General features: G+C 52.5%; 9 protein-coding genes across 9 annotated transcripts; 4 read left to right on the forward strand and 5 right to left on the reverse strand.

Moving 5' to 3' along the window:
- Positions 1–2,485: 2,485 nt before the first annotated feature.
- VTN31DRAFT_7283 (uncharacterized protein) lies at positions 2,486–3,528 on the reverse strand (the record flags this gene model as incomplete). The annotated part of the gene is made up of 2 exons (XM_069407987.1): positions 2,486–2,843; positions 2,900–3,528. 2 exons carry the CDS (start codon positions 3,526–3,528, stop codon positions 2,486–2,488), a joined length of 987 nt encoding a protein of 328 aa, XP_069257781.1.
- Positions 3,529–6,430: 2,902 nt separating this feature from the next.
- VTN31DRAFT_7284 (uncharacterized protein) lies at positions 6,431–7,107 on the reverse strand (the record flags this gene model as incomplete). The annotated part of the gene is made up of 4 exons (XM_069407988.1): positions 6,431–6,607; positions 6,666–6,833; positions 6,901–6,986; positions 7,050–7,107. The coding sequence occupies 4 exons, from the start codon at positions 7,105–7,107 to the stop codon at positions 6,431–6,433; spliced, it is 489 nt and encodes a 162-aa protein (XP_069257782.1).
- Positions 7,108–8,155: 1,048 nt separating this feature from the next.
- Positions 8,156–10,031, forward strand: VTN31DRAFT_7285 (uncharacterized protein; the record flags this gene model as incomplete). Its single annotated transcript, XM_069407989.1, has 4 exons — positions 8,156–8,264; positions 8,350–8,732; positions 8,792–8,919; positions 8,984–10,031. The coding sequence occupies 4 exons, from the start codon at positions 8,156–8,158 to the stop codon at positions 10,029–10,031; spliced, it is 1,668 nt and encodes a 555-aa protein (XP_069257783.1).
- Positions 10,032–10,371: 340 nt separating this feature from the next.
- VTN31DRAFT_7286 (uncharacterized protein) lies at positions 10,372–11,856 on the reverse strand (the record flags this gene model as incomplete). Its single annotated transcript, XM_069407990.1, has 7 exons — positions 10,372–10,491; positions 10,546–11,043; positions 11,096–11,428; positions 11,481–11,560; positions 11,616–11,688; positions 11,743–11,790; positions 11,839–11,856. 7 exons carry the CDS (start codon positions 11,854–11,856, stop codon positions 10,372–10,374), a joined length of 1,170 nt encoding a protein of 389 aa, XP_069257784.1.
- A 2,060-nt stretch (positions 11,857–13,916) lies between these two features.
- VTN31DRAFT_7287 (uncharacterized protein) lies at positions 13,917–16,476 on the forward strand (the record flags this gene model as incomplete). Its single annotated transcript, XM_069407991.1, has 4 exons — positions 13,917–13,986; positions 14,036–15,180; positions 15,233–15,337; positions 15,391–16,476. The coding sequence occupies 4 exons, from the start codon at positions 13,917–13,919 to the stop codon at positions 16,474–16,476; spliced, it is 2,406 nt and encodes an 801-aa protein (XP_069257785.1).
- A 572-nt stretch (positions 16,477–17,048) lies between these two features.
- VTN31DRAFT_7288 (uncharacterized protein) lies at positions 17,049–18,501 on the reverse strand (the record flags this gene model as incomplete). The annotated part of the gene is made up of 4 exons (XM_069407992.1): positions 17,049–18,068; positions 18,126–18,297; positions 18,355–18,412; positions 18,462–18,501. The coding sequence occupies 4 exons, from the start codon at positions 18,499–18,501 to the stop codon at positions 17,049–17,051; spliced, it is 1,290 nt and encodes a 429-aa protein (XP_069257786.1).
- A 638-nt stretch (positions 18,502–19,139) lies between these two features.
- On the forward strand, positions 19,140–19,663 carry VTN31DRAFT_7289 (uncharacterized protein; the record flags this gene model as incomplete). Its single annotated transcript, XM_069407993.1, has 2 exons — positions 19,140–19,338; positions 19,401–19,663. 2 exons carry the CDS (start codon positions 19,140–19,142, stop codon positions 19,661–19,663), a joined length of 462 nt encoding a protein of 153 aa, XP_069257787.1.
- Positions 19,664–19,839: 176 nt separating this feature from the next.
- VTN31DRAFT_7290 (uncharacterized protein) lies at positions 19,840–20,562 on the forward strand (the record flags this gene model as incomplete). The annotated part of the gene is made up of 1 exon (XM_069407995.1): positions 19,840–20,562. One exon carries the CDS (start codon positions 19,840–19,842, stop codon positions 20,560–20,562), a length of 723 nt encoding a protein of 240 aa, XP_069257788.1.
- A 1,882-nt stretch (positions 20,563–22,444) lies between these two features.
- Positions 22,445–23,486, reverse strand: VTN31DRAFT_7291 (uncharacterized protein; the record flags this gene model as incomplete). The annotated part of the gene is made up of 6 exons (XM_069407996.1): positions 22,445–22,615; positions 22,684–22,933; positions 22,994–23,122; positions 23,180–23,217; positions 23,289–23,311; positions 23,369–23,486. The coding sequence occupies 6 exons, from the start codon at positions 23,484–23,486 to the stop codon at positions 22,445–22,447; spliced, it is 729 nt and encodes a 242-aa protein (XP_069257789.1).
- Positions 23,487–23,672: the final 186 nt, after the last annotated feature.

Below are 23,672 nucleotides of genomic sequence, written 5' to 3' on the forward strand. Positions count from 1 at the left end.
CAGTGCAAACTTAATCCGGACTCTGAACAGCGTGGACCTTGAGTTCTAGAATACTACTTCTCCAGAAACAATGATTCTGCCTTCGTGCTGGAATGCAAGTAGTCGCAGCCAGCACAATCCTATTCTGCGAAGACATTGGACCAGCGCAGAACCACCTTCCATCAGAAAGAAGTTTCTGCCTTGTGACTCGATCTGGGATACTCGGATGTTGCAACCAGAGATGATAGTCCAAGACAATGGACCAGTGCAGAACTACCCTAGTGCCTTCTTTCGAAAAGATTGAAGTTCCTGATTCGAAAGGGGATCTGTACTAATGATTCCAGAACACGTGGAAAAAGGCATCGGCCTTTCGTGGTGGAACACAAGAATTCACAAGAGCGCAATAGACCAGCGCAGATCCACTTCTATCAGAAAGAAACTGCCGCAGGAACAACTTCAACACTCGATCAAATGTCCACGGTACCGCACCACGTTCAAGAAATGACCATGCTTGAGGCGGGAATGAATATCAAAGTCACACTATCACATGGACTCAATTGCCCGCTTGCTCAAAGGAAAGCTGCCCAGGCGAATAGAACTTATTTCGTGACAGCGATGATTTGTGTTCGCCTTCATATTCTGCTGAGTGGGACGATTGAGAAGATCGATGCAGATCACTGTCAAGGTGATGCGGATACTGGTTCTCTCCACTGCCGAGTTCATTGCTGTCGCTGGTAGGCTAGCCTACCGTTCAGGTACCAGGTACCTGGGATTTGATCGTGGGATGTCAAAGATTAGCGCGTTACGATTCAAATGCACGACTTTGAACAAGGAACCACAAGTGATCCTTCTTTTCCTCGGAGAGAAAGTAAGTATAGGTAAGTACGGAGTACTAGCTTAGATGATTAATTCCTGCTGTGACAGATTTGTCCACGAACTCCGACTATTTCTACAGTACACTGTCGTTGGACTATCCAGGACGGGAGAACAGAAGACGCCGTACTAGTGTATACTATTCCGTTCAGAGGATAAGCCTCTGATTGGCTGATCTCCTATCGATTCGCAAAGATCATGAAATGTCTCCGACTGTCATCACAATCGAGTCGCCACCTCTTCGCCCAAAGCTCTGCGGTGACTATGAGATGACCCCTGTTGACAGGGTGGGTTTTGGAAAGATCGATCATGGAACGACGGCTTCCTTGACGGAATGATGGAAAAAAAAATAGTTCCTGGGAAAGCTTCACCCGAGCCACTCAACCCAGCGCTGCCAGTGTGCATAAATTGTTGGATGCATTATGATGATCAGGTAGAACATTTCGGGAAACCCAGGGTATTTGTTCAAACGGCACTGAGAGCTTTAGTTGATACTTGATTGTTAATACAACTCTCCTAAATTGCACAATAACCTGGACCCCATCTGTCCATATGAGAAGTCGACGTTGTTGAAGCAAACTACCTTACTTACCTACATGTTTCCTTATTACCAAAGGGAGTTAGCGGAGATAAAACCGACATGTCGGATTTTCCGCTCTGCTAAGTTACATCACGACTAGGCCATCTTAGGTTAAGTTCATCGGCGACTTTCACTGTCAGCATCGGTGTCGGCACGAGCTTGTTCCGTGCAAACTCGACCCACAGCGAACATCCAGGCTCCAGTCGGCTTCCATGCAGAGAGACTGCAGTTGCATCAAGTTATCAACCCCGTTCGATTCTTCGAAGATTCTCCAAAGCCCAAACCCACATCCTGTCGAGGATCCTGCATGGGTAGGTACCTACAGATCTGACGGCTGACGAAGGGAGGTCTTTTCGGGACTTTTCGGGAGCTTGGCTGAGTCGAGTCTGAAGAGAGGATCAAGACGAACGGATATCCAAAGGAGTTGGAAGTGAATATGTATAGAAGACTTGCCTAACGCAGTAAACTTCTCGTACTGACTCCGCAGCGGGTTTGTGTGGAGCTATGTATGAGCTTCTGTACATACAGTACTTCGTAGGCCTACCCAGGGCCAGGACCAATGACAAACATCCAAGGTCCAAATTTCCTTGGCGCCGAGGTAATACTACTATGGATAGTACTGTTACTATGAATGACGGTCTTGTCCAAATCAACGTCCCGTAACGTGCCAATCTGATAGCAGAGACGCAAATTGCCTCGGAGCAAATGGTTAGGGTTCGGGTATGGGTTCGGCAGATTTGTCGGATCAGGTTTGTATGGTGGATTGATCGAAAGGTCTAGTTTCGTAGGTTTCGCCGGTTTGGAGCAATTGAGCTTGTTGAGATGAGATGTACTACTAGTACTGTTCATTTGCAATTGCATTAGGTTACGAACCAGTCCCATCTATGGCGATCACGATCTATTATCCACAATGAAACCACCCAGTGGAGGAGAGTCAACCCGGGGTATCATACTATACAGGGCGCCTTAGAACCGATGAGCGGAGGGGGTTATCTGTATGCAACGGAGGAAAACAACAGAAGAAAAGAAGGGACGATGAAGAAAAGTCATTATTTAATGAGTGTTGTCCAGACTCTGCAGGTTGACCATCTCGTAGTATCGACCCTTCTTGCGGATCAGTTCCGCATGTTTACCGCTCTCGACGATGCGGCCCTGGTCAAACACGTAGATCACGTCCGCCTTCTGGATCGTGCTGAGCCGGTGCGCGACCGCAATCGTCGTGCGCCCTTGTGCCACCGCGTCAAGCGCCGCTTGCACCACCTTCTCCGACTCGGAGTCGAGGGCGGACGTGGCCTCATCGAGGAGAAGGATCTTTGGATCGCGTAAAAGAGCGCGGGCAATGGCAATGCGCTGCTTCTGTCCGCCGGACAACATTGTGCTCTTGCTGCCGACGGTGGTGTCGAGGCCCTCCCTGTAGATATTCGTCAGAAATGGATTGCAAAGAACCAAGACGGTAGGAAGACTTACGGAAGAGAAAGGATAAAGTCGTAGATGTTGGCGCTCTTGCAAGCCTTGATGATTGCTTCCTCCGGAATGTCCTTCTCGTTCGAGCCCAGAAGGATATTTTCCCGGATCGTGCCCTGGTACAGCGTCGGCTCTTGGCTGACGAGAGCCAAATGGTTACGGTACGAGTTGACGGTCAAGGACGAAATGTTCCTGCCATCCACGTACACGCCGCCGGACAGAGGATCGTACAACCGCTCCAAGAGCGCAATCGTTGTACTCTTTCCGCACCCGCTTGCTCCCACAAGCGCAGCATATTGGCCAGGCTTGACCGACAGGTTCAGGCCACGCAGCACAGGCTGCTCAGGGCGAGTCGGGTACCGGAAATGGACGTCACGGAACTCAATGGTGCCTTCAACATGATCAATCCTCTCGCCCTCCTCAGACGACGAGTCAATCCCTGACTTGCGGTCAAAGAGCTTCTTGAATTCTGCGGCATCATTTTTCGCCTTGCCCATGTCCGGAGCAAACGAGAACACGGTTCCCGCAGACTGCGCGCCGAAAATCACCTCAGCGAAGCAGACAAAGAATTGAAAGATGCTATACTCGTGCTTTCCGAGTAGTGTGCTACCATACCAAAAGACCAGAGCCATGCAGAACAACGCGAGGCTTTGCGCATGTGCAAAGGTGTCATCCTGGTCGTCTGATCCTGACTCTTTTGATGCAACTTTCTTCTCAAAGACGGCGCTGGGTGAAGATGTTGACTGGGACAGCGACGCCTGATCGCGCGGCTTATCGGGCGTGGCCCTCTGGTCGCGCTGATCGCCCGGTTTCGTCCTCGTAGCAGCCGTAACCACTTAGATGAAAAGCCAAGATACCGACATAAGTTGTACTGAGGTGTGTCCTGTAGCATCTTTATGAATCTCGAGCAGATATACAAAAAGCAAAAAGGTGTAAGGAACCACGACGGAGTTTCGCGAGATTATGTCCGCCGACGGCCAGAATCCTTCTTACTACCAAGTCTAGGGTTCTTTTGTTGCTCTCCCATGCAGCCACATTCGATTCAGTTGGGGGTTCCAATGCTCTGACTTGTTGGCAGTCCAGAAGATTGATCATCCGTGCAGGTTGATCCGCTCAGAGAATCGGCAGATTAGGTATCAGATTAGGTGTCAGCCCTAGGAACTTACCCTAAGCCGTCTTTGGGTACAGTCAAGATCGTCAAGCTCAACCAAGGTGGATCGGCACATCGATTAGCCTGATGATCTATCTGATCGTGCAAACTCGACCCACAGAAAGCATCAAACATTGGAGCGAAGGAACAATATCCATATCGGGCGAAAGAATAGTAACCTCATGATATATGGGTTAAATAGCGCATCCAGCGAATAATGACTGATATTGCCGATCAAAAGATTGTTGATGTCAGAATCAAGATGCCCCGAGAGCTGAGGCGAACGAGGAGTGTTTTCAGTGGATCAACGACCTGACTCTTGAGTCAAAATGTCCTCGAAGTTACAATCGAGGTGCTTTCTTACTCGTACATTATCTTTTTCCAAGGGCGTCTGTCCATTAGGTTGATACTCCGCATCATGGGGGCATAAGTATGGAGTACCTGTAGGCTAGCGATAGAGTGAAATCAAGCACTTGAGTACATAGTACTACTCCGTTCAGTAGCCACTTCTGACCCCGTATACGGAGCAGTTAAGCATAAGTACTCTTACTACATGTACGTACCGGAGATGATCGACGCGTAGCCTGAACCCAACATGAATGAGGAGATCTGCTAAGTTTGGAGTTGCGATCGACATGCTAGTGTGGCAGTGACGGCGTAATTGCCAACGTTAGTCGTTGCACGAGTGACACGACTAAGCGCAGACTCCAGATTGAGTGAACTCAAATCTCAAATGAAGCCAGCCGTGGAGTTGGAGTACCTATGGCTGTCAGGGTGTACTGTTAGCCTACGGAGTGAAGCATGCCCTCCGGAGTTCAGTACGCTCTCCGGTCGGCTTATCGACACCTTGTTCAGGGTTGAGAATTGAAACGCAGACGGGACAATGATGGACAGATAGGTTATCGACATGATCGCATTCAGCTATCCTTCCGTCGCTTTCTCTATCCTTCTCCCTGTCGCTGCTCGAACCCTGGGAGCACGATGTAGTTGAAAGTACTGTTATTCAGAACTCCAGAAGTCCAGATTTGCAATGTGAACAGTTGACATGCAGATTGCATTGATGAGTGAGCAATGAATCCGGAGCGGAAATTCTTTGACTCCGTGATCTGATTATGTCATCGGAATTATCATCACGTGACTCGAGGCCAAGCGAACGGCGGTAAACCCTACCCACACAAAACATCCGCGGATGCCATCAACCGAATTGAACGTCTTGCCAACAAATTTCAGAAAAGAGTCGAGCTCGCCATCCCGACAAGCAAGCAAAGATGCCGGTATGATTTGCAGGTTACAGAAAATCTACGATTCAAGAGTGATCTGACGATGAACTTTTTCTTCCTTCGCAGAGCCACAAGTCTTTCCGCACCAAGCAGAAGCTCGCCAAAGCGCAAAAGCAGAACCGTCCCATCCCGCAATGGATCCGTCTCCGAACTGGGAACACCATTAGGTAAAGCTTCCCTGGGTTTGTCATTGTGCTATATATGTCTGTTTGCTGCGAGTTTGATGGGAAGAAAGGCGGGAGCCGGGAAGAGGAGGGGAAGAAAGGAAAAGCGCACATGCTGCCGCACAATTTGCGATTGCTCAAGAGATCATCTCTCGCCTTCGTCTTGCTTCCTCGCGCATCGCATCATTCAGTGCGTTTCGTCGAACACAATGCTGACGGAATCGAAATGCAGATACAACGCTAAGAGACGGCACTGGCGCAAGACTCGCCTCGGAATCTGAACGGCCAGCCAGCGATCGAAAACATGCACCAATTTCCCCGACTTTTCGGCGCATGACGATGGTCAAAGTGTCCGCCGTGGGACCGGGATGGCAATGGCAATGTTGAGAAGCTGGTGTATTTCCTTTTTTTCCTACCTTGAAAGGCGTGATGTTTGCATAGGCCATTAGGGTTCCAATGGGATGATGACATAAAATCCGTTATTTCCGCCAACGGGTAGTACTTTACTAGAGAGAATGGAACCTCTGATCGAGCAACATACGACGGATATGCTGAGTGTTACACTTCGGAGGCTTCAAAGACTCGGTGCCAAATACGCCTTTGATTGCTTGGGGCCGAATCGGTAGCTTGGAGACTGCAGCCATCCATCCGATTGAAGTGCAGAGCACGGAGAAGCAGCCATGTAGTCGGTCATGACGAAGAACACCTGGATAAAAGAGTGCAAACCTTGTCGCGCTTGCAAGATTGCGATCTTTGAGAAAGCGGGAAGTTGCGTGCATTGTCCAAGAATCCGTGGCAGTCTTGTGCCTTAGCATTCATGATATATCGATGACCTGCAAATCAAGAGAGATACAACGCCGATTCCAGCGAATTAAATGAGAATGATAACCTAACCGAACAAAGTTTACGTCCATACGCAATACCCGTGAACAAAAGCCTATTAGCGATCCTCCGCCCACTCGTTCTCGCGCCGGATTTGGTCCTCTTCCTCCGGGGTGAAGTCATTCTGGATGTTGAACGTCTTGCGAATCTCCTCGGGCGACTTGCCCTTGATCATGTTGGCGACCGTCTTGCACCCAACGTCGAGCAGCGCCTTGATATCAAGATAGTTGGCGGCCTGGTGAGGATTAGTTAGCAGCGCGTACATCATCATTGAGAAGGGTCTCGGGTCTTACAAGGATAATCTCGAAGAGCATTTCCTGATCGACCTGCATGAACTTCTGATCCCACTCATCGATATCAGTGGTTCGGCGGCGAGAGTCATCGTCATCGCCCGTGCTGGGAGGATCATGGCGGTGATGAGTGCACCACTCGATGACTTTCTTGAGGACTGGCTCGGTGACCTGTCAAGACAAGAAAGATCAGCCATGCCGCATCAACCAATACAACTTCCCGGTTGGTTGACTCTACATTTGGAATTGGGACAGGCTCCTGTGCATCACCCAAGTCCTCCAGCATGTTCTTGATCAAAACCGACCGCTCCGCGACATCGCGATCTGCAGGGGAAACGGTTAGGGTCTTGCAGTGAATCGAGAGCAACGGCCATCGAGAAGACCAACCAACTGTGATATCAACTCCGTCGGAGCTTTGAAGAGTGATGGTCTTGGGTTCAGACATTCTGTTAACTACTCAGGCGGCGTGTCAAAGAAATTGTCGAGGACAAAGTTGATAAGACTGTCAGCTCTGTGTTAGTATCAGCGGTCTTCTGACAGCTAGGCACCTAGGGTTGGTGCTAGGCAGCAAGCAGCAGGGATGACATACGTGAAGCGTAGTTCGACAAGCGAACTTGAGAGCAAGCTAACTGATGCTTCGGGTCTTGCAGCTTGCTTTGCAGATGGTAAAGTACTTGCAACGCTGCTGTTCGAATCAAAGCCAGCCTTAAGGTAGACAAAGGCAGCCGGGCCAAGCCCCGCCGCGTATTACTGTATTATATAAGCAGGGAAGAACACTTGCTTGAATTGGTTAGTACATACGGGGCTCGTAAAATGGAGTTGTTTTGCCTTGGCCTTTTTGTTGGAAACCAATCTGGTTCGCATTGTGCGTTAGAAAAGATGGGCTGCTGCATATCATTTTTTTTTTCAAGCTCTTTTTCGAATCGTCCAGAGTTACTCCGATTGAATTGGATGGCCATCTCATGATGCGACTTGCAGACCATCCATGCCGGATCGCATCATTTGTCGCAGGAGGTACAGAGTGCTGGTTGTACCATGTCACACCCGGCAAGCGGAATACCCCGTCCTCCATGTTCGTCTAGGCCAGAGAGGGCCCGATGAAGCCCCAGTTCATTGCTCGGACTGTATCGTTCTAAATTCTCTAGAATGGAAGAATCAATCCAATCGCAATGCTGGATGTTGGTGCCTGGACGCCATCCCTTAGCTTGACTGGCTGGGAGCAGGACTGGTCGTCAGGAGAAGCAAAACCAGTTGCATTTGATAATCAACCGATACCCTGGCCTGGACAGCCCTTGCAATGCAATGATTATATCTAGATAAACCTCTGCTACCTACTCGGTCCTACTCTGTACGAGTATTTGTTATTCGACATCAATTATCTGCTCCGACTCTTATCCCGGCCTGGGCGGCAGCGATGTGTCGCCCCCTCCGGCGCCATCTTCGTCGATCGGCTACTGCGTGCCGTGTAAGAAGAAGCGATCGGACTGAACGCCATGTGGCGGCGCACATACCTGGTTCTTTTGCTGGTTCGAATATACTTCGCGCTGTCGCCGAGTTATCTACATCCGGATGAGCAGTTCCAGGGCCCGGAAGTATTTGCGGGTGCGTCGATCATCCCCCTCCCCCTTTGCATATCCATCCCACCCCGAGACTTGCGGAACTGACTCGAACAAAATACATTCTCTAGGGCGCATCTACTCGTATCCTTCACACCTCACCTGGGAATTTACTTCCGACCGACCCATCCGCAGCGTGTTCCCACTATGGCCCGTGTACGGCCTGCCGATGAGCGTGCTGAAATGGTTCTACCACGAGTCGGACCAGGGTAGCCCGCCGCCGGAGCTCGTGTTTTACGTGCTGCGCGCGGGTATGTTTATCCTGAGCTTTGTGCTCGAGGACTGGGCGCTGTATGAGCTGGTACGCACGCCGCGCTATCGCGTTCCGACCGTGGTCCTCGTGGCCTCGTCGTATGTCACATGGACATATCAGACGCACACCTTCTCCAACAGCATCGAGACGTTGTTGGTCGCCTGGGGGTTGGTCTTGATCCAGCGCATTGTCGAGAACAAGGTTGGCAGCCAACAATTGCTGGGGATGTTCAGATCGACTGACGGATAGCTCTGGATAAGGAAAACCTAGCCGTCCTGTCGTGCGTGGTGCTGTCGCTCGTCGCGGTGATTGGGGTGTTCAATAGGATTACATTCCCAGCCTTTCTGCTCGTTCCGGGGCTGCAATTACTCCCCTATTTTGCTCGACGGTGCGGTGCGATCCGTTTCAAGTTTCTTTGCTGCCGCTCCAATGCTTGCTGACAGCGGTGACAGGCCCCTGGCCCTGGTGACTCTGGTCGCATTCGGCGGACTCTTCGCCCTGCTGGCGATCATCACCGACACGCTCTTCTACCGGCCGTCATTGTCGTTGTCGTCGTCGTCGGTCCTCGACGCGCTGCGGCACCCCGTTATCACGCCGCTTAACAACTTCCGCTACAACGCCGACACGCGCAACCTAGCCACGCACGGCCTACACCCACGCCATCAGCACTTCCTTGCCAATCTCCCGCAGCTCCTCGGTCCGGCATTCGTCGCGCTGGCTTTGGCGCCATTCATCCGCTCCCGCACCGGCATCGCCGTCGACCTACGCAACAAGCGCGCCGTGGCCGCCCTCACCGGCACCATGATCCTCTCCATCTTCCCACACCAGGAGGCCCGCTTCCTGATCCCCTGCGTCCCGCTGCTTCTCTCCTGCCTCCGTCCGCTGCGCTCGCGCGTGTTCCTCGTCGCGTGGATCGTGTTCAATGCGGCAATGGGGTTCCTCATGGGCATCCACCACCAGGGCGGCGTGATTCCAACCCAGCTGGCGATCCCGTCCATCGTCTCTTCCCCTCCCTCACCGTTGTCTGATTCACCAGGGTCCAATACTCTCAACGCAACCGTCTATTGGTGGAAAACCTATCCTCCCCCGCGCTGGCTGCTCGGTGGTAGTCAGGACCAGAATGAACCATCATCAATCACCACCATCGACCTCATGGGTATCCCTGGTTCGGACTTGGTCCGCGAACTGGACAAATCCGTTCCGCACGACTGCCCCTCTTCTTCTTCTTCCTCTTCTCCTACCACCGCCGTCTACCTCGTCGCGCCGAATAGCGCGACATACCTCGACCAGTTCACCCTTTCTTCTCCCTCCTCCTCCTCCGACACAACACCTTCATCACTATCCCTCCTCCATCAATGGTCATACCCGAAACATCTCAACCTCGATGATCTCGATTTCGCCGAGGATGGGATTCTACCGACCCTCCGCCGTGTTGTAGGTCGACGCGGGTTGAATGTTTGGCTAGTTACGCGTTCGTCATGTGTGCCGCAGCCCAAGTGACATTAGATGGTTTTAATCTGTTGATATTGGTTTTTTTTTTTTCTCTCTCTTATTTCCTAAACTCTTCGTGTGCTTTTCATTTGCGAACGGGGATTTCTTGACGAGTAATCAAAATGGAAACTACACGAATTAATTGCTGCAAGACAAGCAAACTCCTGGTTATCCATTTCCATCCCGGACCAAGAAGATCAAACAAGACGAATGGTCAAACCGGACGCAGTGCTCCGAGACAAAAACTGAGATTGAAAACAGACTCTGGCTATGGATATTATTGCATGCGCCATAATCCACAAAAAAAAAAAAAAAAAAAAAAAAACACATTCCCGCACCATCGTCATCATCATTGCTCATTATCCTCGTCTGGTTGATCAAAGAGAAAGTTTGCAGCGAGCTCTTCGTTCTTGTCGCATGCGAAATAGGCCTGGATCACTGAGTCCCGCGGGAATCCCAGACGGCAGAGCTAGTGGTCCTCGTTAGTTGTATGGATCAGTCAAAGGATCTCAGAGATACGTACTCGCTCAATCGCATCACGCTCCTCCTCCGTCACGGTGATCGCATGTGTGCCTGGCGGAAGCTCGCCCTCGTCGCCAAGGTCTTCCGCTAGCAATTGCAGAAACTGTTCCTGGTTCTGCCCGATGAGCTGCGCCAACTGCGGATTGCCCGCGCCAACCTGCTGCAGAATCGGCTCGAGCATCTGCGGCTGCTGTTGCACCAGCTGGCGCAGTTGCTGGAAGTGCGGGTTGTTTCGCAGGAAGTCCAGGTTCCCCAGTTGGCCCCCTTCACCGCCCGCTCCGGCTCCAGCCCCGGCCCCGGCGCCAGAGCGAGCCCCTCGCTGCCCTTGCCCGCCGCCAGCCTGCGCAGCAGCTTCAAACAGATTCACCGGCTCGTCGCCACTGACTGCTGGTGCGGTGGTGCCGGTGGCACCGGTAGACGGGGCGGCGGTGCCGGTTGCAGCGCGAGTTCCAGCTGCACCACCCTGAGGTGCTTCTTGCTGAGCCGACTCGGGGATGCCCTAGGTTCGTTAGCAGAGTCCATCACTTTGCTTTGCTCTGTAGAGAACCTACATTCAGTAAATACTCAATCGCACGGTCGGGATTGAAGAAAGCTGCCCGCATGGCCCTGTTGATGTCGTCCCGAGCAAAACCCATCGCTTCCATCTGTTGAATCGCCGCCTCACTCTGGGGCCCCATGACCAGTGCGGATGGATCGCCGAACAATGGCTGGTTGGTGTCGGTCGGTGCGGCCGCGGTGCTCGACGGGGTCGGTGTCGCCGGAGCAGCTGAAGTTGCAGGAGCGGCAGCTGGCGCGGGGGCGGCTGGTGTCGAAGTGGCGGTGGTCTGAGCAGGCGTCGATGGAGCTTTTGTTGACGGACCCGCGGAGGATGGTTGAGACTTGGGCTGGACCATGTCAGAGCCGGGAGCACTCTTTGGTGGATTGATTTTAGCATACCTTGGACACCATGCACACTATGAAACCCTTCTCCTCGATGTTGTACGACTCGATGGTGTTTGCATCTTGGAGAATTTTACCTGCAGATGGCCAATCAGCGACTGTCCGGCAACCCAAGCTCGGCGGTATACACACCAGAATAGATCAGCTTTTGCTGTGATGCATCCCAACCCTTCTCTTTGGCAATCTTTTCTTTCACCTGGCCGATCTACACCCTCCTGTTAACCCCACGCCACATCGGTTGTCATCAGCCAATACATACCGTTTCCGTTGGCTCGGCCTCGATGACGAACTTTTGCTGTTTGAGATCCTGGAGCGAGTCAGCCGGGATTCACAACGTCCTGGAATCGCAACGTACTCGAAAGGTGAGCTTCATCTTGACGCCACTTGTGGCACACGGCCTCCGAAGCTAATGAATCCTGCGATATGGGAAGACCGGATGTTCGAGATGAATGTGGATTCCCAGAGAGACGGACGACGACAACAGCAGTCCACTCCGGGATTCAGAGTCCAACCAAGACGCAGGTGATGACAGAGAGAGACCACCGATGAAGATCGATGATGGAAGAGATTCCTAGAGGCTGGCTCTCGTTGCCTGTTCCCCTCCAAAGGCCTAACGTCACCCTAAGCCGTTTTGGGATATCATGCGCCACCATTCAAGCCACAGCAAGCCACACCGCGTTTACATAAGTAAGTACAGTAGGCTATTCCATTCTCGGCCCGATTTTCATCACGACTTTTTGAACGGGGGCTTGGTCCATCCATCCGCATGGATCGTGCGCTTGTTTGAGCTGTCGAGGTCAAGTTTTCCAGGGTTAAGACAATCAGTAGGAGACGGTGGGTCGCATAAAAGAGCGCATGTTTGCATTCAATAATATAATTCCGCCGTCGCAGTGAACGATGCGCATTCTATAAACCTGAGATCCATGCACCTCAAATCCGCTGTCACCAATGCCAACATGATGATCTCCGTAGTTCCCTCATTCTCGTCGCTAGTGGCAATAATAATCAGCCAGAGACAAGAGTATTAACCTAATCATGTACAGAGTATATACGGACTACTATATTATCCGCCATAGAATGCAGGCAGGCCCCTGGCAGAAATAGCTCCAGCGATCAATCAACAAGATTCACTACTCAAAGAACTGAATGAAATCCGACTCAGATCCAAGCCTATGACACGGCGTTTTTCATCGATTTTCTATGTATTCCCATTCTCCGAACTGCTCCAGCGAGTTAACCTAAATGCAGGTTCACTGACCTGGTCGTTGCTTTGCAAGGGCTATCATCATGGACCAATCAGTGGCGCCGGATTGCCAAGTTATTTTACCAAACTTTGTATGGTACAAGACAGGGACCCCGTAACTTTACTGACATCGGAGCCGCCGCCTACAAAATCTAGATTCCTGGCAATCATCCTCTCGAATTTCCTCTGATTGAATCGCTCGCCTGTATATTCGCCTTTTGCTCTGTGCAGTGATTTGCTTTACGTTCTTTTGATCTGTCCGATTGCTCGTCTGGCTTTCTTGCTCTCAAATCCTTCACCGTCTTAAGATCGTTTCAAAACCCACCCGGATCAGGCAAAGCAGATCCGCGCCGTTGTAGTTCATCCTAACAAAACCGTGATTCTCTGCGCAGTCCAGTTCTCGACAAAACACAGTCCATTGGGCTGCAGTTTGAAGTCGTCGAATGTCTCTGGTGCAGCAGTCAGGTGGTGAGTATCTTTTGATTTTTTTTCTTCTTTCCAGAAAATCAACCCCGGTGGCTCCCATCATGGTATTTGCGTCCATGGCCCTTAATTCGTCGGTGGCGATTGTATGCTCCTTAGTGCAGCGGCCATGATCCTCATTCCATCCAACACCGTCATTCTCAATGGCCTTTTTTTTCTGGCGGTATGACAGTCTGGGACGTCTTCTTGCATGCAAGTGGTTGTGCCAGATTGAATCTCAGCCGCTTCAGAGCTACCTGGCGTTACTCCCTTTGTGTCACCCCGTGTATACAACCTGGTCTCTTCTCTTCTGCATTACGATGATGAGCCTCTCGTCAATGATCCGTTGACTATTGATTTGTCAATGGTGAATTTCATGCTTCTGTCTATTTGTCTGTTGATCGCTAGCAGACACAACACTGCACTTTTAAAGGCTTGTTAATTCTTGCCACTGAAGTCTCTGATCAGAATTGTGATCACCCAGCCGCGCTGTGATTTGCACCCAAAGTCACCCATATCAACCCATCTGACAGTACTAATCCTTTGTATTCTTTGGCACATTGCTTCTTCCTCCTCCAACCTCTTGGCTCATTCATTGCTGAGTCGTCTGGTTGTTGCTCATTGTCGTCACCATCAGTCTAGTCTGTTGCCACGATTGCGCCAGCAGAGTTCTTGATTCGAACTGGCCGACTTCCATTACAGCTGCTGACATCTTCCAGTCGAAGTCAATGGCAGGGCTCAAACGAAAAGCGGACGGCGTTCGTGGTGCAGAGCATGATCAACAGGCTGATGTGACTGGTGAGGAACTTGAGCTATGATCATATACTCCAAAGCTGACACATAGCAGATGTAACTCCTGGAAGTGGCTCTCGTGCCAGCGGCCGTACCAGGGCCTCTCGTGGCACACGTGGCCGTGGAGCTTCGTCGGTAGTCAGTTCTCCCGAGAACAATGCCTCGAGCCGTCCGGGCGGGCATGAGGAGAATGGCCAGCCCTCGGGAGACACTGCGGCTGAAGCTAAATCAGAACCTTCGGCCAAGAAGAGGAAGGTTGCAGAACCCAGCGATCCGTCAACTCCCACGCGTCAGTCCGCGCGAATCAAGGCCCGGACCAACTCGTCGTCTTCGGTGGAGTCCTCACCGACTACGAGGTTGCGTAATTCAACTGAACCCACTGCCAATGGCGAATCTGCAATCGCTAGAGACTCAACCCCAGACAGCGCCAGCTCGAGGAGCTCCCAAGCTGGCGACGAAGGTTCACCCGTGCAGCTTGTGGAGCAGCCAGTTGAACCCGAAAGCAATGCATCCACACCTAGCAACAAGCGTCGTCTCCAGTCTCCAGAGGAGGAGACACAGGAAATCAATGGCAAAGTTAAAAACGAAGACGATGATGACGACCAGGAGGGAGGAGGAGAGGAGGAGGAGGAGGAAAAACAGACCACAAGCCCGCCAACGCCGGAGGCTGCGGACGATGTGCAGGCCGAGAAGAACGACAGGGCCGCACCAGCAGCCAGAGGTCGGGGACGAGGCCGAGGAGGTCGTGGCCGAGGATTTCGAGGGCGCGGTCGTGGTGCCGCTCGAGGTGGTTCCACTGTCCGAGGACGCGGTCGTGGAAGAGGTGGTTTCCGCGGGGGAGGACGACCCGGAAGGCGAGGAGCAGACGAGGAGTCGGACTTTGAACTCGATCGCTCGCCGTCGCCGACGCCGGCGATCCTGAAACTGCAGGATCGACAGAAGGAACTGAAGCAGGCGTTTAAGAGACTTGCGGGAGCGCAGCGACTTGCTCTGAACGTACTCGGCACTTTAACGCAGCAGCGTTTGATCCGGGACAAGAACGCCCACCGTCGCGTGCCCGAGTACGAGGAAGTGCAGCAGGATCTTCAGGAACGCCTGCATCAACGACAGGAGATTCTTCGACACCGATACGAGCTGCAGGTTGAGCAAGAGAACCGGCTGTTCGAGGCAGGAAAGGAAGTCCTTGAGAACCGACTACGGGTAAGTCAACGCCGTTGATTTGATCTGCGGGAGAGTTCCTAATGTAGCGTAGACCAGTATCAAACACGTCCACGAGGAGCATCTTCATGCCGCTCAAGGAGCTTACATTGCCTTTGTGGAGGGCATCCGGACTGCCGAAGATGATGAACATACGGAGGTAGGGACAGATCAAATCTCGAACTGCGAACGGTATGCTAACAAACAACATAGCCTGATATTGACCAACCTGAACCCGCTGATGTTACTCCCAAGACGGAGCGGGAGGGATCGGTCGAGTCGAACTACGAACCGTTGTACATGGACGAACCACGCATCGTACGTGGGTACGTCTCGTCATTCATCCGCACGCCGTCGGGAGCGGCTCAATGCGAGCTGGGCGAGAAGCGGTGGGAGGACTTTGTCAAGCGTGCGCGAATCCAAGAGATCAGCCAGGAAGCCGCACCACCACCGGCGTCGGCGTCAGGGCCAGACCCGTTAGTCTCGCTCCTGGAGGCCAGTGAATCGATTGCTGTCAGCGAGGAACCGCCGGTGGCATTGCAGGCACTCGCCGACACCGCGGTCAATTCCATTGCTTCTGGCAGCAAGGCGGAGGAGAGCACTGCCAGCACCACCGCCACAACTGCTGCCACCACCGCTGCCGCTACCCCTCCCACCACCACGTCTCCTTCCACAACAACCGCAATCGCAACCACCGCCAGCAGCAGTGCCCCGCCGCTGGCGACAACATCAGCCTCAACATCGCAATTACCTCCCCTTCTGCCGCATCCTCCCCCGACTTCCTCCGCCGCAACACCAACTGCAGCCCCAGCCACCATGGCCAGCAGCAGTACGCAGCAGCCGGCGGCGCCACCACCACCAGCACCACCGGCGCCGCCGACATCAGCATCCTCGACATCGCAATTACCTCCTCTTCAGCCGCAGCGACCGACTATCCCGCGCCCCACGCTGCCGAGCCTCCACGGTCTCCCGGACCCGTTTGGGTCTCCCGGCGGCGGCCCTCCGACGCTCCCTCCCCCGCCGGGCATGACCTTTCCTCCTCGGCGCGACGGCTTCGCACCTCCTCATTCTCTTCCCCCTCCTCCTCCACCGCCAACACAACCTCATCCTCATCCTCATCCTCATCCTCATCATCCAAACTATTCACGAAGCTACGACGTGCCTCCTCCTCAACATCCTCCTCATCCGGCCCCTCATCCTCAGCATCCTGGTCCATACGGCTGGCTACCGCCTCTTCGGGGCTATGACATGCGGAATCCTCCGCCTTCGAATCCACCACCACCCAGACGACCATATTAGTCACGGATGTTTATTTCTTCTACCTATTCTTCGGAACGGTATGATACTGCACGACATAAAATAACCTTTCTCGACGTGATTTCATTCATGTTACGTTTTACCACTGTATACTTATTTCCAGGGAAGGATTGAAAGGCGGGGCATGTTAATCTTTTTTTTTTTTCTCTCGTTCTATTTTGCAGGGTGTTTCTGTATTTTTATAATTGATCGTTCTCAGGGACCGATGGACTATTATTTTGACGAGGAACCACAAAAAAAGGGGTGATGGATGGATGGATGGATGGAATAGATGGAAATCGATCACTGTATGTACATCAATAACGAGTTCAGTTGACATTTATCACAATCCCTCTAAGTGTCTCTTTAAAACAAAGCATTCTTCCTAGAACCGGACCCCTGGAGTCATGCAATATTCAATCCAAGTAACATCTGAGCATGAGTAAAGGACTGCTAAAGAACCTCCTTTCCCTATGTTTTTGTTCATTTTTCCAAGAGAACACAGACCCCATGCAATGCTGATGATCGATATGCCAAGCACAGAAAAGAGAGCGACTAGGTGGAAAACAACCCAGCTAGGACGTCGTCGTTTTTGTGGTCGTCGCCGGAACAGAAGCAGGAGCTGGTTGACCGAGCGGCAAACTCTGATCCGGGCCCAATCCGGCATTATTTGCCCCGACTTGTTGCGGCTGTTGTTGTTGTTGTTGCTGCTGCTGCTGCGACGAAGCCAAACTCTCAATCTGTGGCGAAAAGATCGGATGCAACGGATAGATCGGCGCGACGCCGCGGTCGCCGTCAAAGAGCAGCATATTCTGCAGGGGCTGCTCGCGGCCGCTGCGGACGTTAATGACATCCTGCGCTAGATGGCCGCCGAGGAACGCCGCGACGGGCGCCAGCTGCAGGCCGATGTTGTCCATAAATTGGCGCAGGAACTCGGCGGAGAGGGCGGATGTGTCGAGCAGCAGCTCCTTGTGGCGCTCGTGGACGAGCATGGTGAAGAGCTCGAGGTCGGGCCGCGACGAGTAGGACGGCGCGGTGGCGCCCGTTGGGGAGGTGCGCTGGAATTCCCACAGCGCGCGCAGGCAGCTGAGTAGTGGGGTGACTTGGCGCCTGCGCCGCGGGATGCGCGTGTATTCCTCGGGGAGGGGTGAGGTGTTGGCGAGGAGTAAGGGGGAGTAGACTTCGCGCTTGGTGACGACCTCGATGATTCGCTCCTTGGTGCTACTGCTGTCGTTGTTGGTGTTGGGGTTGGTGGTCTCGCGTCTCGTCGAGATGTGCAAAACTGTCCGTGTCGGAGTTTCCTGCGTCGGCGGCGCAACGTTGGGCTTCTCCCGCTCGATCACGAACTCGTGCGCGATCAGATCGGCGAATACGTAACCGTACATCCCGTGTAGTCCGCCCGCGTAGAACGGTCGGTTTGCGATGCGGCACGCTGCGTTGATCGTCGTGCAGGTCGCGTAGTCCAGCTCTGTCGCAATCACCACGTCGAACCCCGCAAAGTACTCGGGCGGCTTTGTTCGCACATCGTCCGTGTCTGCGTGCAGCTGGACGCGGGGGTTCATGGCATGCAGTTGCGGATACGCTGCTTGGGCTCGCTGGACATGTCGCGATTAGCGGGACGCCTACTCTTCCTGGAAACAAGATGCCCTCACGTTTTGCCCAATATGCTCCGCAGAGACGAAGAATTGCGACCCCAAGTCTTCCTCCGTCACGGTCTCATGGTCCAGGATCGTCAGCGATCCGATCCCCGCCAGGACAAGGTTCTTGGCCACTTCATTCGCCAGGGCCTTGAAGGTGATCAGGAGAATCTTGGACGACCGCAATCTGCCAAAATATCGGGTCAGCGGATAGTCAGTCGACTACGCGGAGGATCCGTCGTACTTTTCCTGCGCCTTCACGCCCCAGAGGCGGATCTGACGGTCGTATAATGCAATCTCGTCTGCGCCATGTCAGCCCGATACTAGAACCTCCTTGCACATCGATCTCACCCGCGCTGATGGACTGTCCATTTTCCTCCTGACTGGTCATGATGGGCAGTGGAGAATGGCGCGCGTGTTGATGACGGCCCAAACCAGTCGTCCGGCCACGGTGGGTGATGTTGTTTTAGAACGCAAACGCAGAGCGGGGATATCCCACGGCTCAGGTTTCCACTGCCAGCAACGCGCAAACCCGAACTATCAATTAGTACTCCCTGGGAGGCAATCGTCAAGCTAGCACTCTAGGGCGTTGCGTCTCGGATGCTACTATTTGGTCCCAGAGGGATGGCGGAGTTGGAAAACCAGGCTGGTAAACAAGGATTGGCCCTGGCTCGCTTCGGGCATTGGCACCGATAGAAGTGCAAAGCGTCAGGTGCGAATCGATTGACCGCGAGCAGCGATCTATCACATCCGTTCTCGGTGTTGGGGCAACAGTACACTGAGTACAGTGCGCGACACCAGAGTGTCCGGCCATCTCCGGAAAATTACAGTACTGTCAAATATTACCGCATTTGGTATTTACGCGGTCAATTTTCGTAATACACGAGAACGATCAGAGGCTCGTCGTGTACCTACGGAGTACGCGAAATTTCGAGTCTTCTCCCATTGACAATCCCTTCCTAACTCAACATTGCGGGTGCTTCTACATCACCCTTCGTATACGCTTGTCTCACTCTCAGGAGAACGATCATGGGCCAAACAAGAGCAGCCGATGATGATCCGGCTCCTCCTACCCAAACCCAGGCGGCAAAATTCAATGCCCTTGCATTGAGGAAGCTTCAACTCGCCATCCGCAAAAATCCAGAGGTCGACCTGACCACGCATTTGCCTAAAGACTACAGTAACCGCTTGACCGGCATGCGCGCCGTTACCAAGGAGCCTCGGTACAGCAAGTTCCCAGAAAAGGCTCTACCAAGTTGTGCCCCGTATCTAACCATCTCACTTGCGCAGAAAGCCCTCTACAAATGGCAGAGGGACAGGAAGATACTCGACTTACCCTTCGCGCGTCAGGCGATGTCGAGATTTTGTTCCCCTTGTCGGAGTCAGTGAACAAGTTGCTTGGAACCGTAACGACGACTGCAGACCCTCTCCCCGGCGGCCTCCCGCAGCGACTCATTGATGTTTTGAACACTAGCGAAGTTATTTACAAAGGACCGTTTAGTCGAAAAAAAAAAAGTCTTCAAATGCAATGCCGATACTGTCGTCAAGGCTAATCGAAAGGGTCAGGAGGGTCACACTGAATACACGACTTTGCAGTATCTCCAGCAGTATAAGCCAAGCATCCAGGCCCCAAGACCTCTGGGCTGTGTGCGATGTATGGTGTCTCTCTTCATGTTTGTGACTCTTGTGCCGGGGGTAACGCTCGGAGCTGCATAGAGTGGGCTGAGCCATGATCAAAAGGCCTCCGTTAGTGAGCAACTCGATGCAATCATTACCGACCTCAGGTCTTTGCCATTTCCAGAGGGGTCACTTCTCGGCGCCGTGGGGGAAGAAGGTTGCAAGGATGTTCGAAGGAATGTTCGACGGTTTGATAAACAAATCAGAACTCCTGCGGAGTTTGAGAAATTTTTGTACACAAGCCCTTTCCCGGGTGATGAGGTATTTGCCGAACTTATTCAACGTCTCGCTCCACGTTGGAGCCCCCGCCGAAGATCGTCTTCACGCATGGGACATCAGGCCAGACAACATTATGGTGCAGATGGTCGAAGGCAATCGCTGTGTTGTTACCGGACTTATCGACTGGGACTACAGCAGCTTTTATCCAGAGTACTATGAATCCGTTCGGTGCACCCATTGCCTGGCTCCAAATGAAACCAATGACTGGTATTTATTCCTGCCGAAGAACATCACACGGAACGCTATGCCTATTGGTGGCTGCTCGACCGAGTTCGAGAGGCAAGGGTTGTCTGATGGAGGAAGGAAGCTCTGGAAGTACCAGGGAACCTTGTTACACGATTGGCTCTCTTTTCTCCTTCAATATCTCTCTCGCTTGAAGGTACTCTTCATCGTCGCTGTCCAAATGATATCTCCTCTTCCAGGACATCGAGGACCTCCAGTACATACTCCTGGTAGTCCCATTCAATGGTTCCATTATCAATGGGTACTTCGCTGACGATGTCCTTGATCTTCTCAACGTCTTCTCACTCATGACACTGTGCGAGGTGCTGAGTAACACCTTTCAGTGAGGCCTTCTTCAATGTCAAGAACATGGGAATCCCCGGAGAGCCTCCGGGCAGCGTTTCGATTCTATCTGATGTTGACGACCCCTATCGTGCCTTCAGAATACTCTGTCGGGAGACTAATGGAAGCCATTTTGAGAACTCGGCACTGACAAAGAGTTTTCCTCCGGAAAGCTTGCCGAGTTCTCGACTTTTGCTCTCGGGACATGGTGTTTTGAAATTGGGACGACTCTCGAGAATGATCGTATTTCCACTGTCCTCTTTGTCCTCTATGCCCAGGGCTCAGTGTTGGTTGTTGCTCTCTGCAGGGATGCTAGATCCACAGCGGAGAGCTTCATGACGTTTTGTGCCAAGTATAAAATGTCCTGTGGTGAGTCAAGATCTTCCATGGATCTTCTGCAGCTGGGATCCATGGAATCAGACCTGGTTCCAGTTTCGATGGAGTATGACAGTGGTGTCAAGTTGACCCCTTTCTGTCTCGGTGGATGGATGACAATGACATCCAATGTCATCGCAGAAGTTTCGGATGAAATGATGCTTCTACAAAGTGCTCCCCAGTGTGCACCAGGAAATATCAGTCTTACTGATCTGGAACAGGAAGGAGGGTAGGTAGAACTCTAAACCCTAGGCTGGCCCGCGCCCCCCCCCCCGGAGACAGTGAATGATGATTCTACAATTGCATACCTACCTGGGATACAGTGGACCTGAATATCACTACAGCAAGGTTCAGGAATGAAAGATCTCTTTCAACTCTGCCATCACTTACCATTGTGGAACCATCTTGCGTGTTTCCTCCCGGATTGAAATTGAAACCAGTAATAGTTGGTCGGAAAACACGAGAGAACGCAAGCTCCAGAGAGGAAGTGATCTTACGATCAGTGACAGAGTTCCAGGTCAAGATGAAGCAGGAATGAAGCTCCAGTAAACTCCTCTCGGCCTTGTGAAGGTTGGATTGAATGTTGCGAAGTGCACCGCTCGCGAATACATCGAGTAAAGTAAGCTAGGTCGTTCAGCAAATCGACTGCGTAATTGCTTTATTCAAGTCCACGAGTGGACTTTGAAGGCTTTGAAAATCCCAAAAACTCATTAGGGGAAGAAAATAATAGACAACATTATCAACTATGGAATGTCAGTCAAAGGGTGCGAGAAGGCGACATGAAGCAAACTACCAGATACTTTGGTAGTCACTATAGTCCACAGTTTCCCCCGACCGCAGAGCATAGCGCGATTTCACCTCCGCTGTAAAGATCCACATAAGGCGGCCTGCCTCGTCCGGTGGTTCTTGCGACGACGTCGGCTGGGGGAGTAGGTACAGGGTGGCCCTCCAGATTGCTGATACCTAGTGCGGACATGGCTGACCGACCCGGGTGAAGCGCGGACAAGGCCGTGACGGTGGCCCGGGACTACCCTCCTCGATCCTCCATCCCACCCAGCTGCACGGCAGCGATTTACGGCAGACGGGAGCAGGACCCTCCTAAGCACGGATGACTTGATTGATGCTACGGGTTCACTACGTGTTGCATACAGACTTTTTCATCCGGCCCCCGGGGGTACGGTTTTCTGTATGATAGGAAAAGAAGGACCGCATGGCCAAACGGCCGGGGCACTAGGATCCTGCGAAGTAGGATAGATAATCATAGTAATATATACATGTAGATAAATACTATATACATATTGTCTATCCAGATTTCACCTTGGTCAATGTTCGGGACGCTGGCCGTAGACGACATAGCTGCGGGTGTCATTTGTGGTTAGCTTTACTCCGTAGACTAAGGACCTAGATAGTAGTGTTGCTTAAAGGCTAGGGGATACTCACTAATTGAAAAACATGTGAATGTCGCGCCTCCGGCCGTCGGCCCGGGCCTGACTGGAGAGAATGAAGACTTCCCCCGGTTTCCACTGCTTGTGCCGCGTCAGAACGGCCATGGCTGTGCCCTCGAAGCCGTTCGATTCGGCCTGGGCCTGCATCCAGGCGCCGAGACTCTTCTGTACGAAGAGATTTAGTATTAGAATATTATTTGATTCCTGTTTGGAAGACAAAGGGGGAAACCGACAAGATGGGGATCCTTTGGCCAGACACCGTAGGGAACGATAAACTTCTCTACATGGATGTTCACGAAGCCGGCGTCTCTGAACCACTGCTCCAGCCTCACTCCGGGACGGACGTCGTAGCCAGCTTCCTCGAACGCGCCGTAGACTTCGTTGTAGTATCGTTCGAACGCGGTGCCGTTGAGACTGCCATCTTCCGAGATGGGGTAGCCGTCCCAGTCCTGAAATTCAACCCAGCCCCCGGGCTTAACTGATCTGATCTACGTGTTAGACTCAAAAAAAAAGGAAGTCAGGGGAAAGTTCCGAATGACATACCGATAGCACTGCTTGAGCAGCTTCCTAAAGTTCTTGATCGACATGGCCAAGAATCGTGCGTGGATAAAGTCAACATATGCCCATTCCGACTCGATGTCGTCCACCAGGAACTTCAGGTTCGGAGGAACCCTGCAATAACCCGTCAGTCGAGCGACTTTACTTCGAATTTTCTTGGTTCAGACTGACGAAGTCGGTTGGATCGGGCTCAAGTCACAACCGATCACCTGAAACAAACAGATCCGGTCTCAGCATTCCGTCCACCTGGGATCGCCCCCCGAGAGTATTCGTTACTTACCTCTGCCTCGGGGTGTTGGTCCGCTACAATGAGAGTCAGCGTCCGTATCCTGCGTCAGCAGAACCCACCAAGCAACTTACCAAAATCAATGGCCCAGATACCTGTCCCCGTCGCGAGGTCGATCACTCGTTGCGGATTCTTGATCGGGGCCAGGAAGAGTTTCCGGTGCAATACCATGAGACACAGTTCGTGTAACATGTCCAGACGGTCGTTTTCTGGTTCATCGTTTGGGAGCAGGTACGCTGGAACATAACGATCAGTTGACAAACATGGGATTGTCCGGCAAGAAGAGGTCAGCCCCTACACCCATCGCGGAATTTATGGTAGCGACGGCCGTTCTCATGGCGATAGTCGAGTGCCGAGGAGGTCAGCGACGCGCTGTAC

This window comes from Thermomyces dupontii (assembly GCF_041956625.1).
Source record: "Thermomyces dupontii strain NRRL 2155 unplaced genomic scaffold VTN31scaffold_9, whole genome shotgun sequence".
NCBI classification, from domain to species: Eukaryota; Fungi; Ascomycota; class Eurotiomycetes; order Eurotiales; family Trichocomaceae; genus Thermomyces; species Thermomyces dupontii.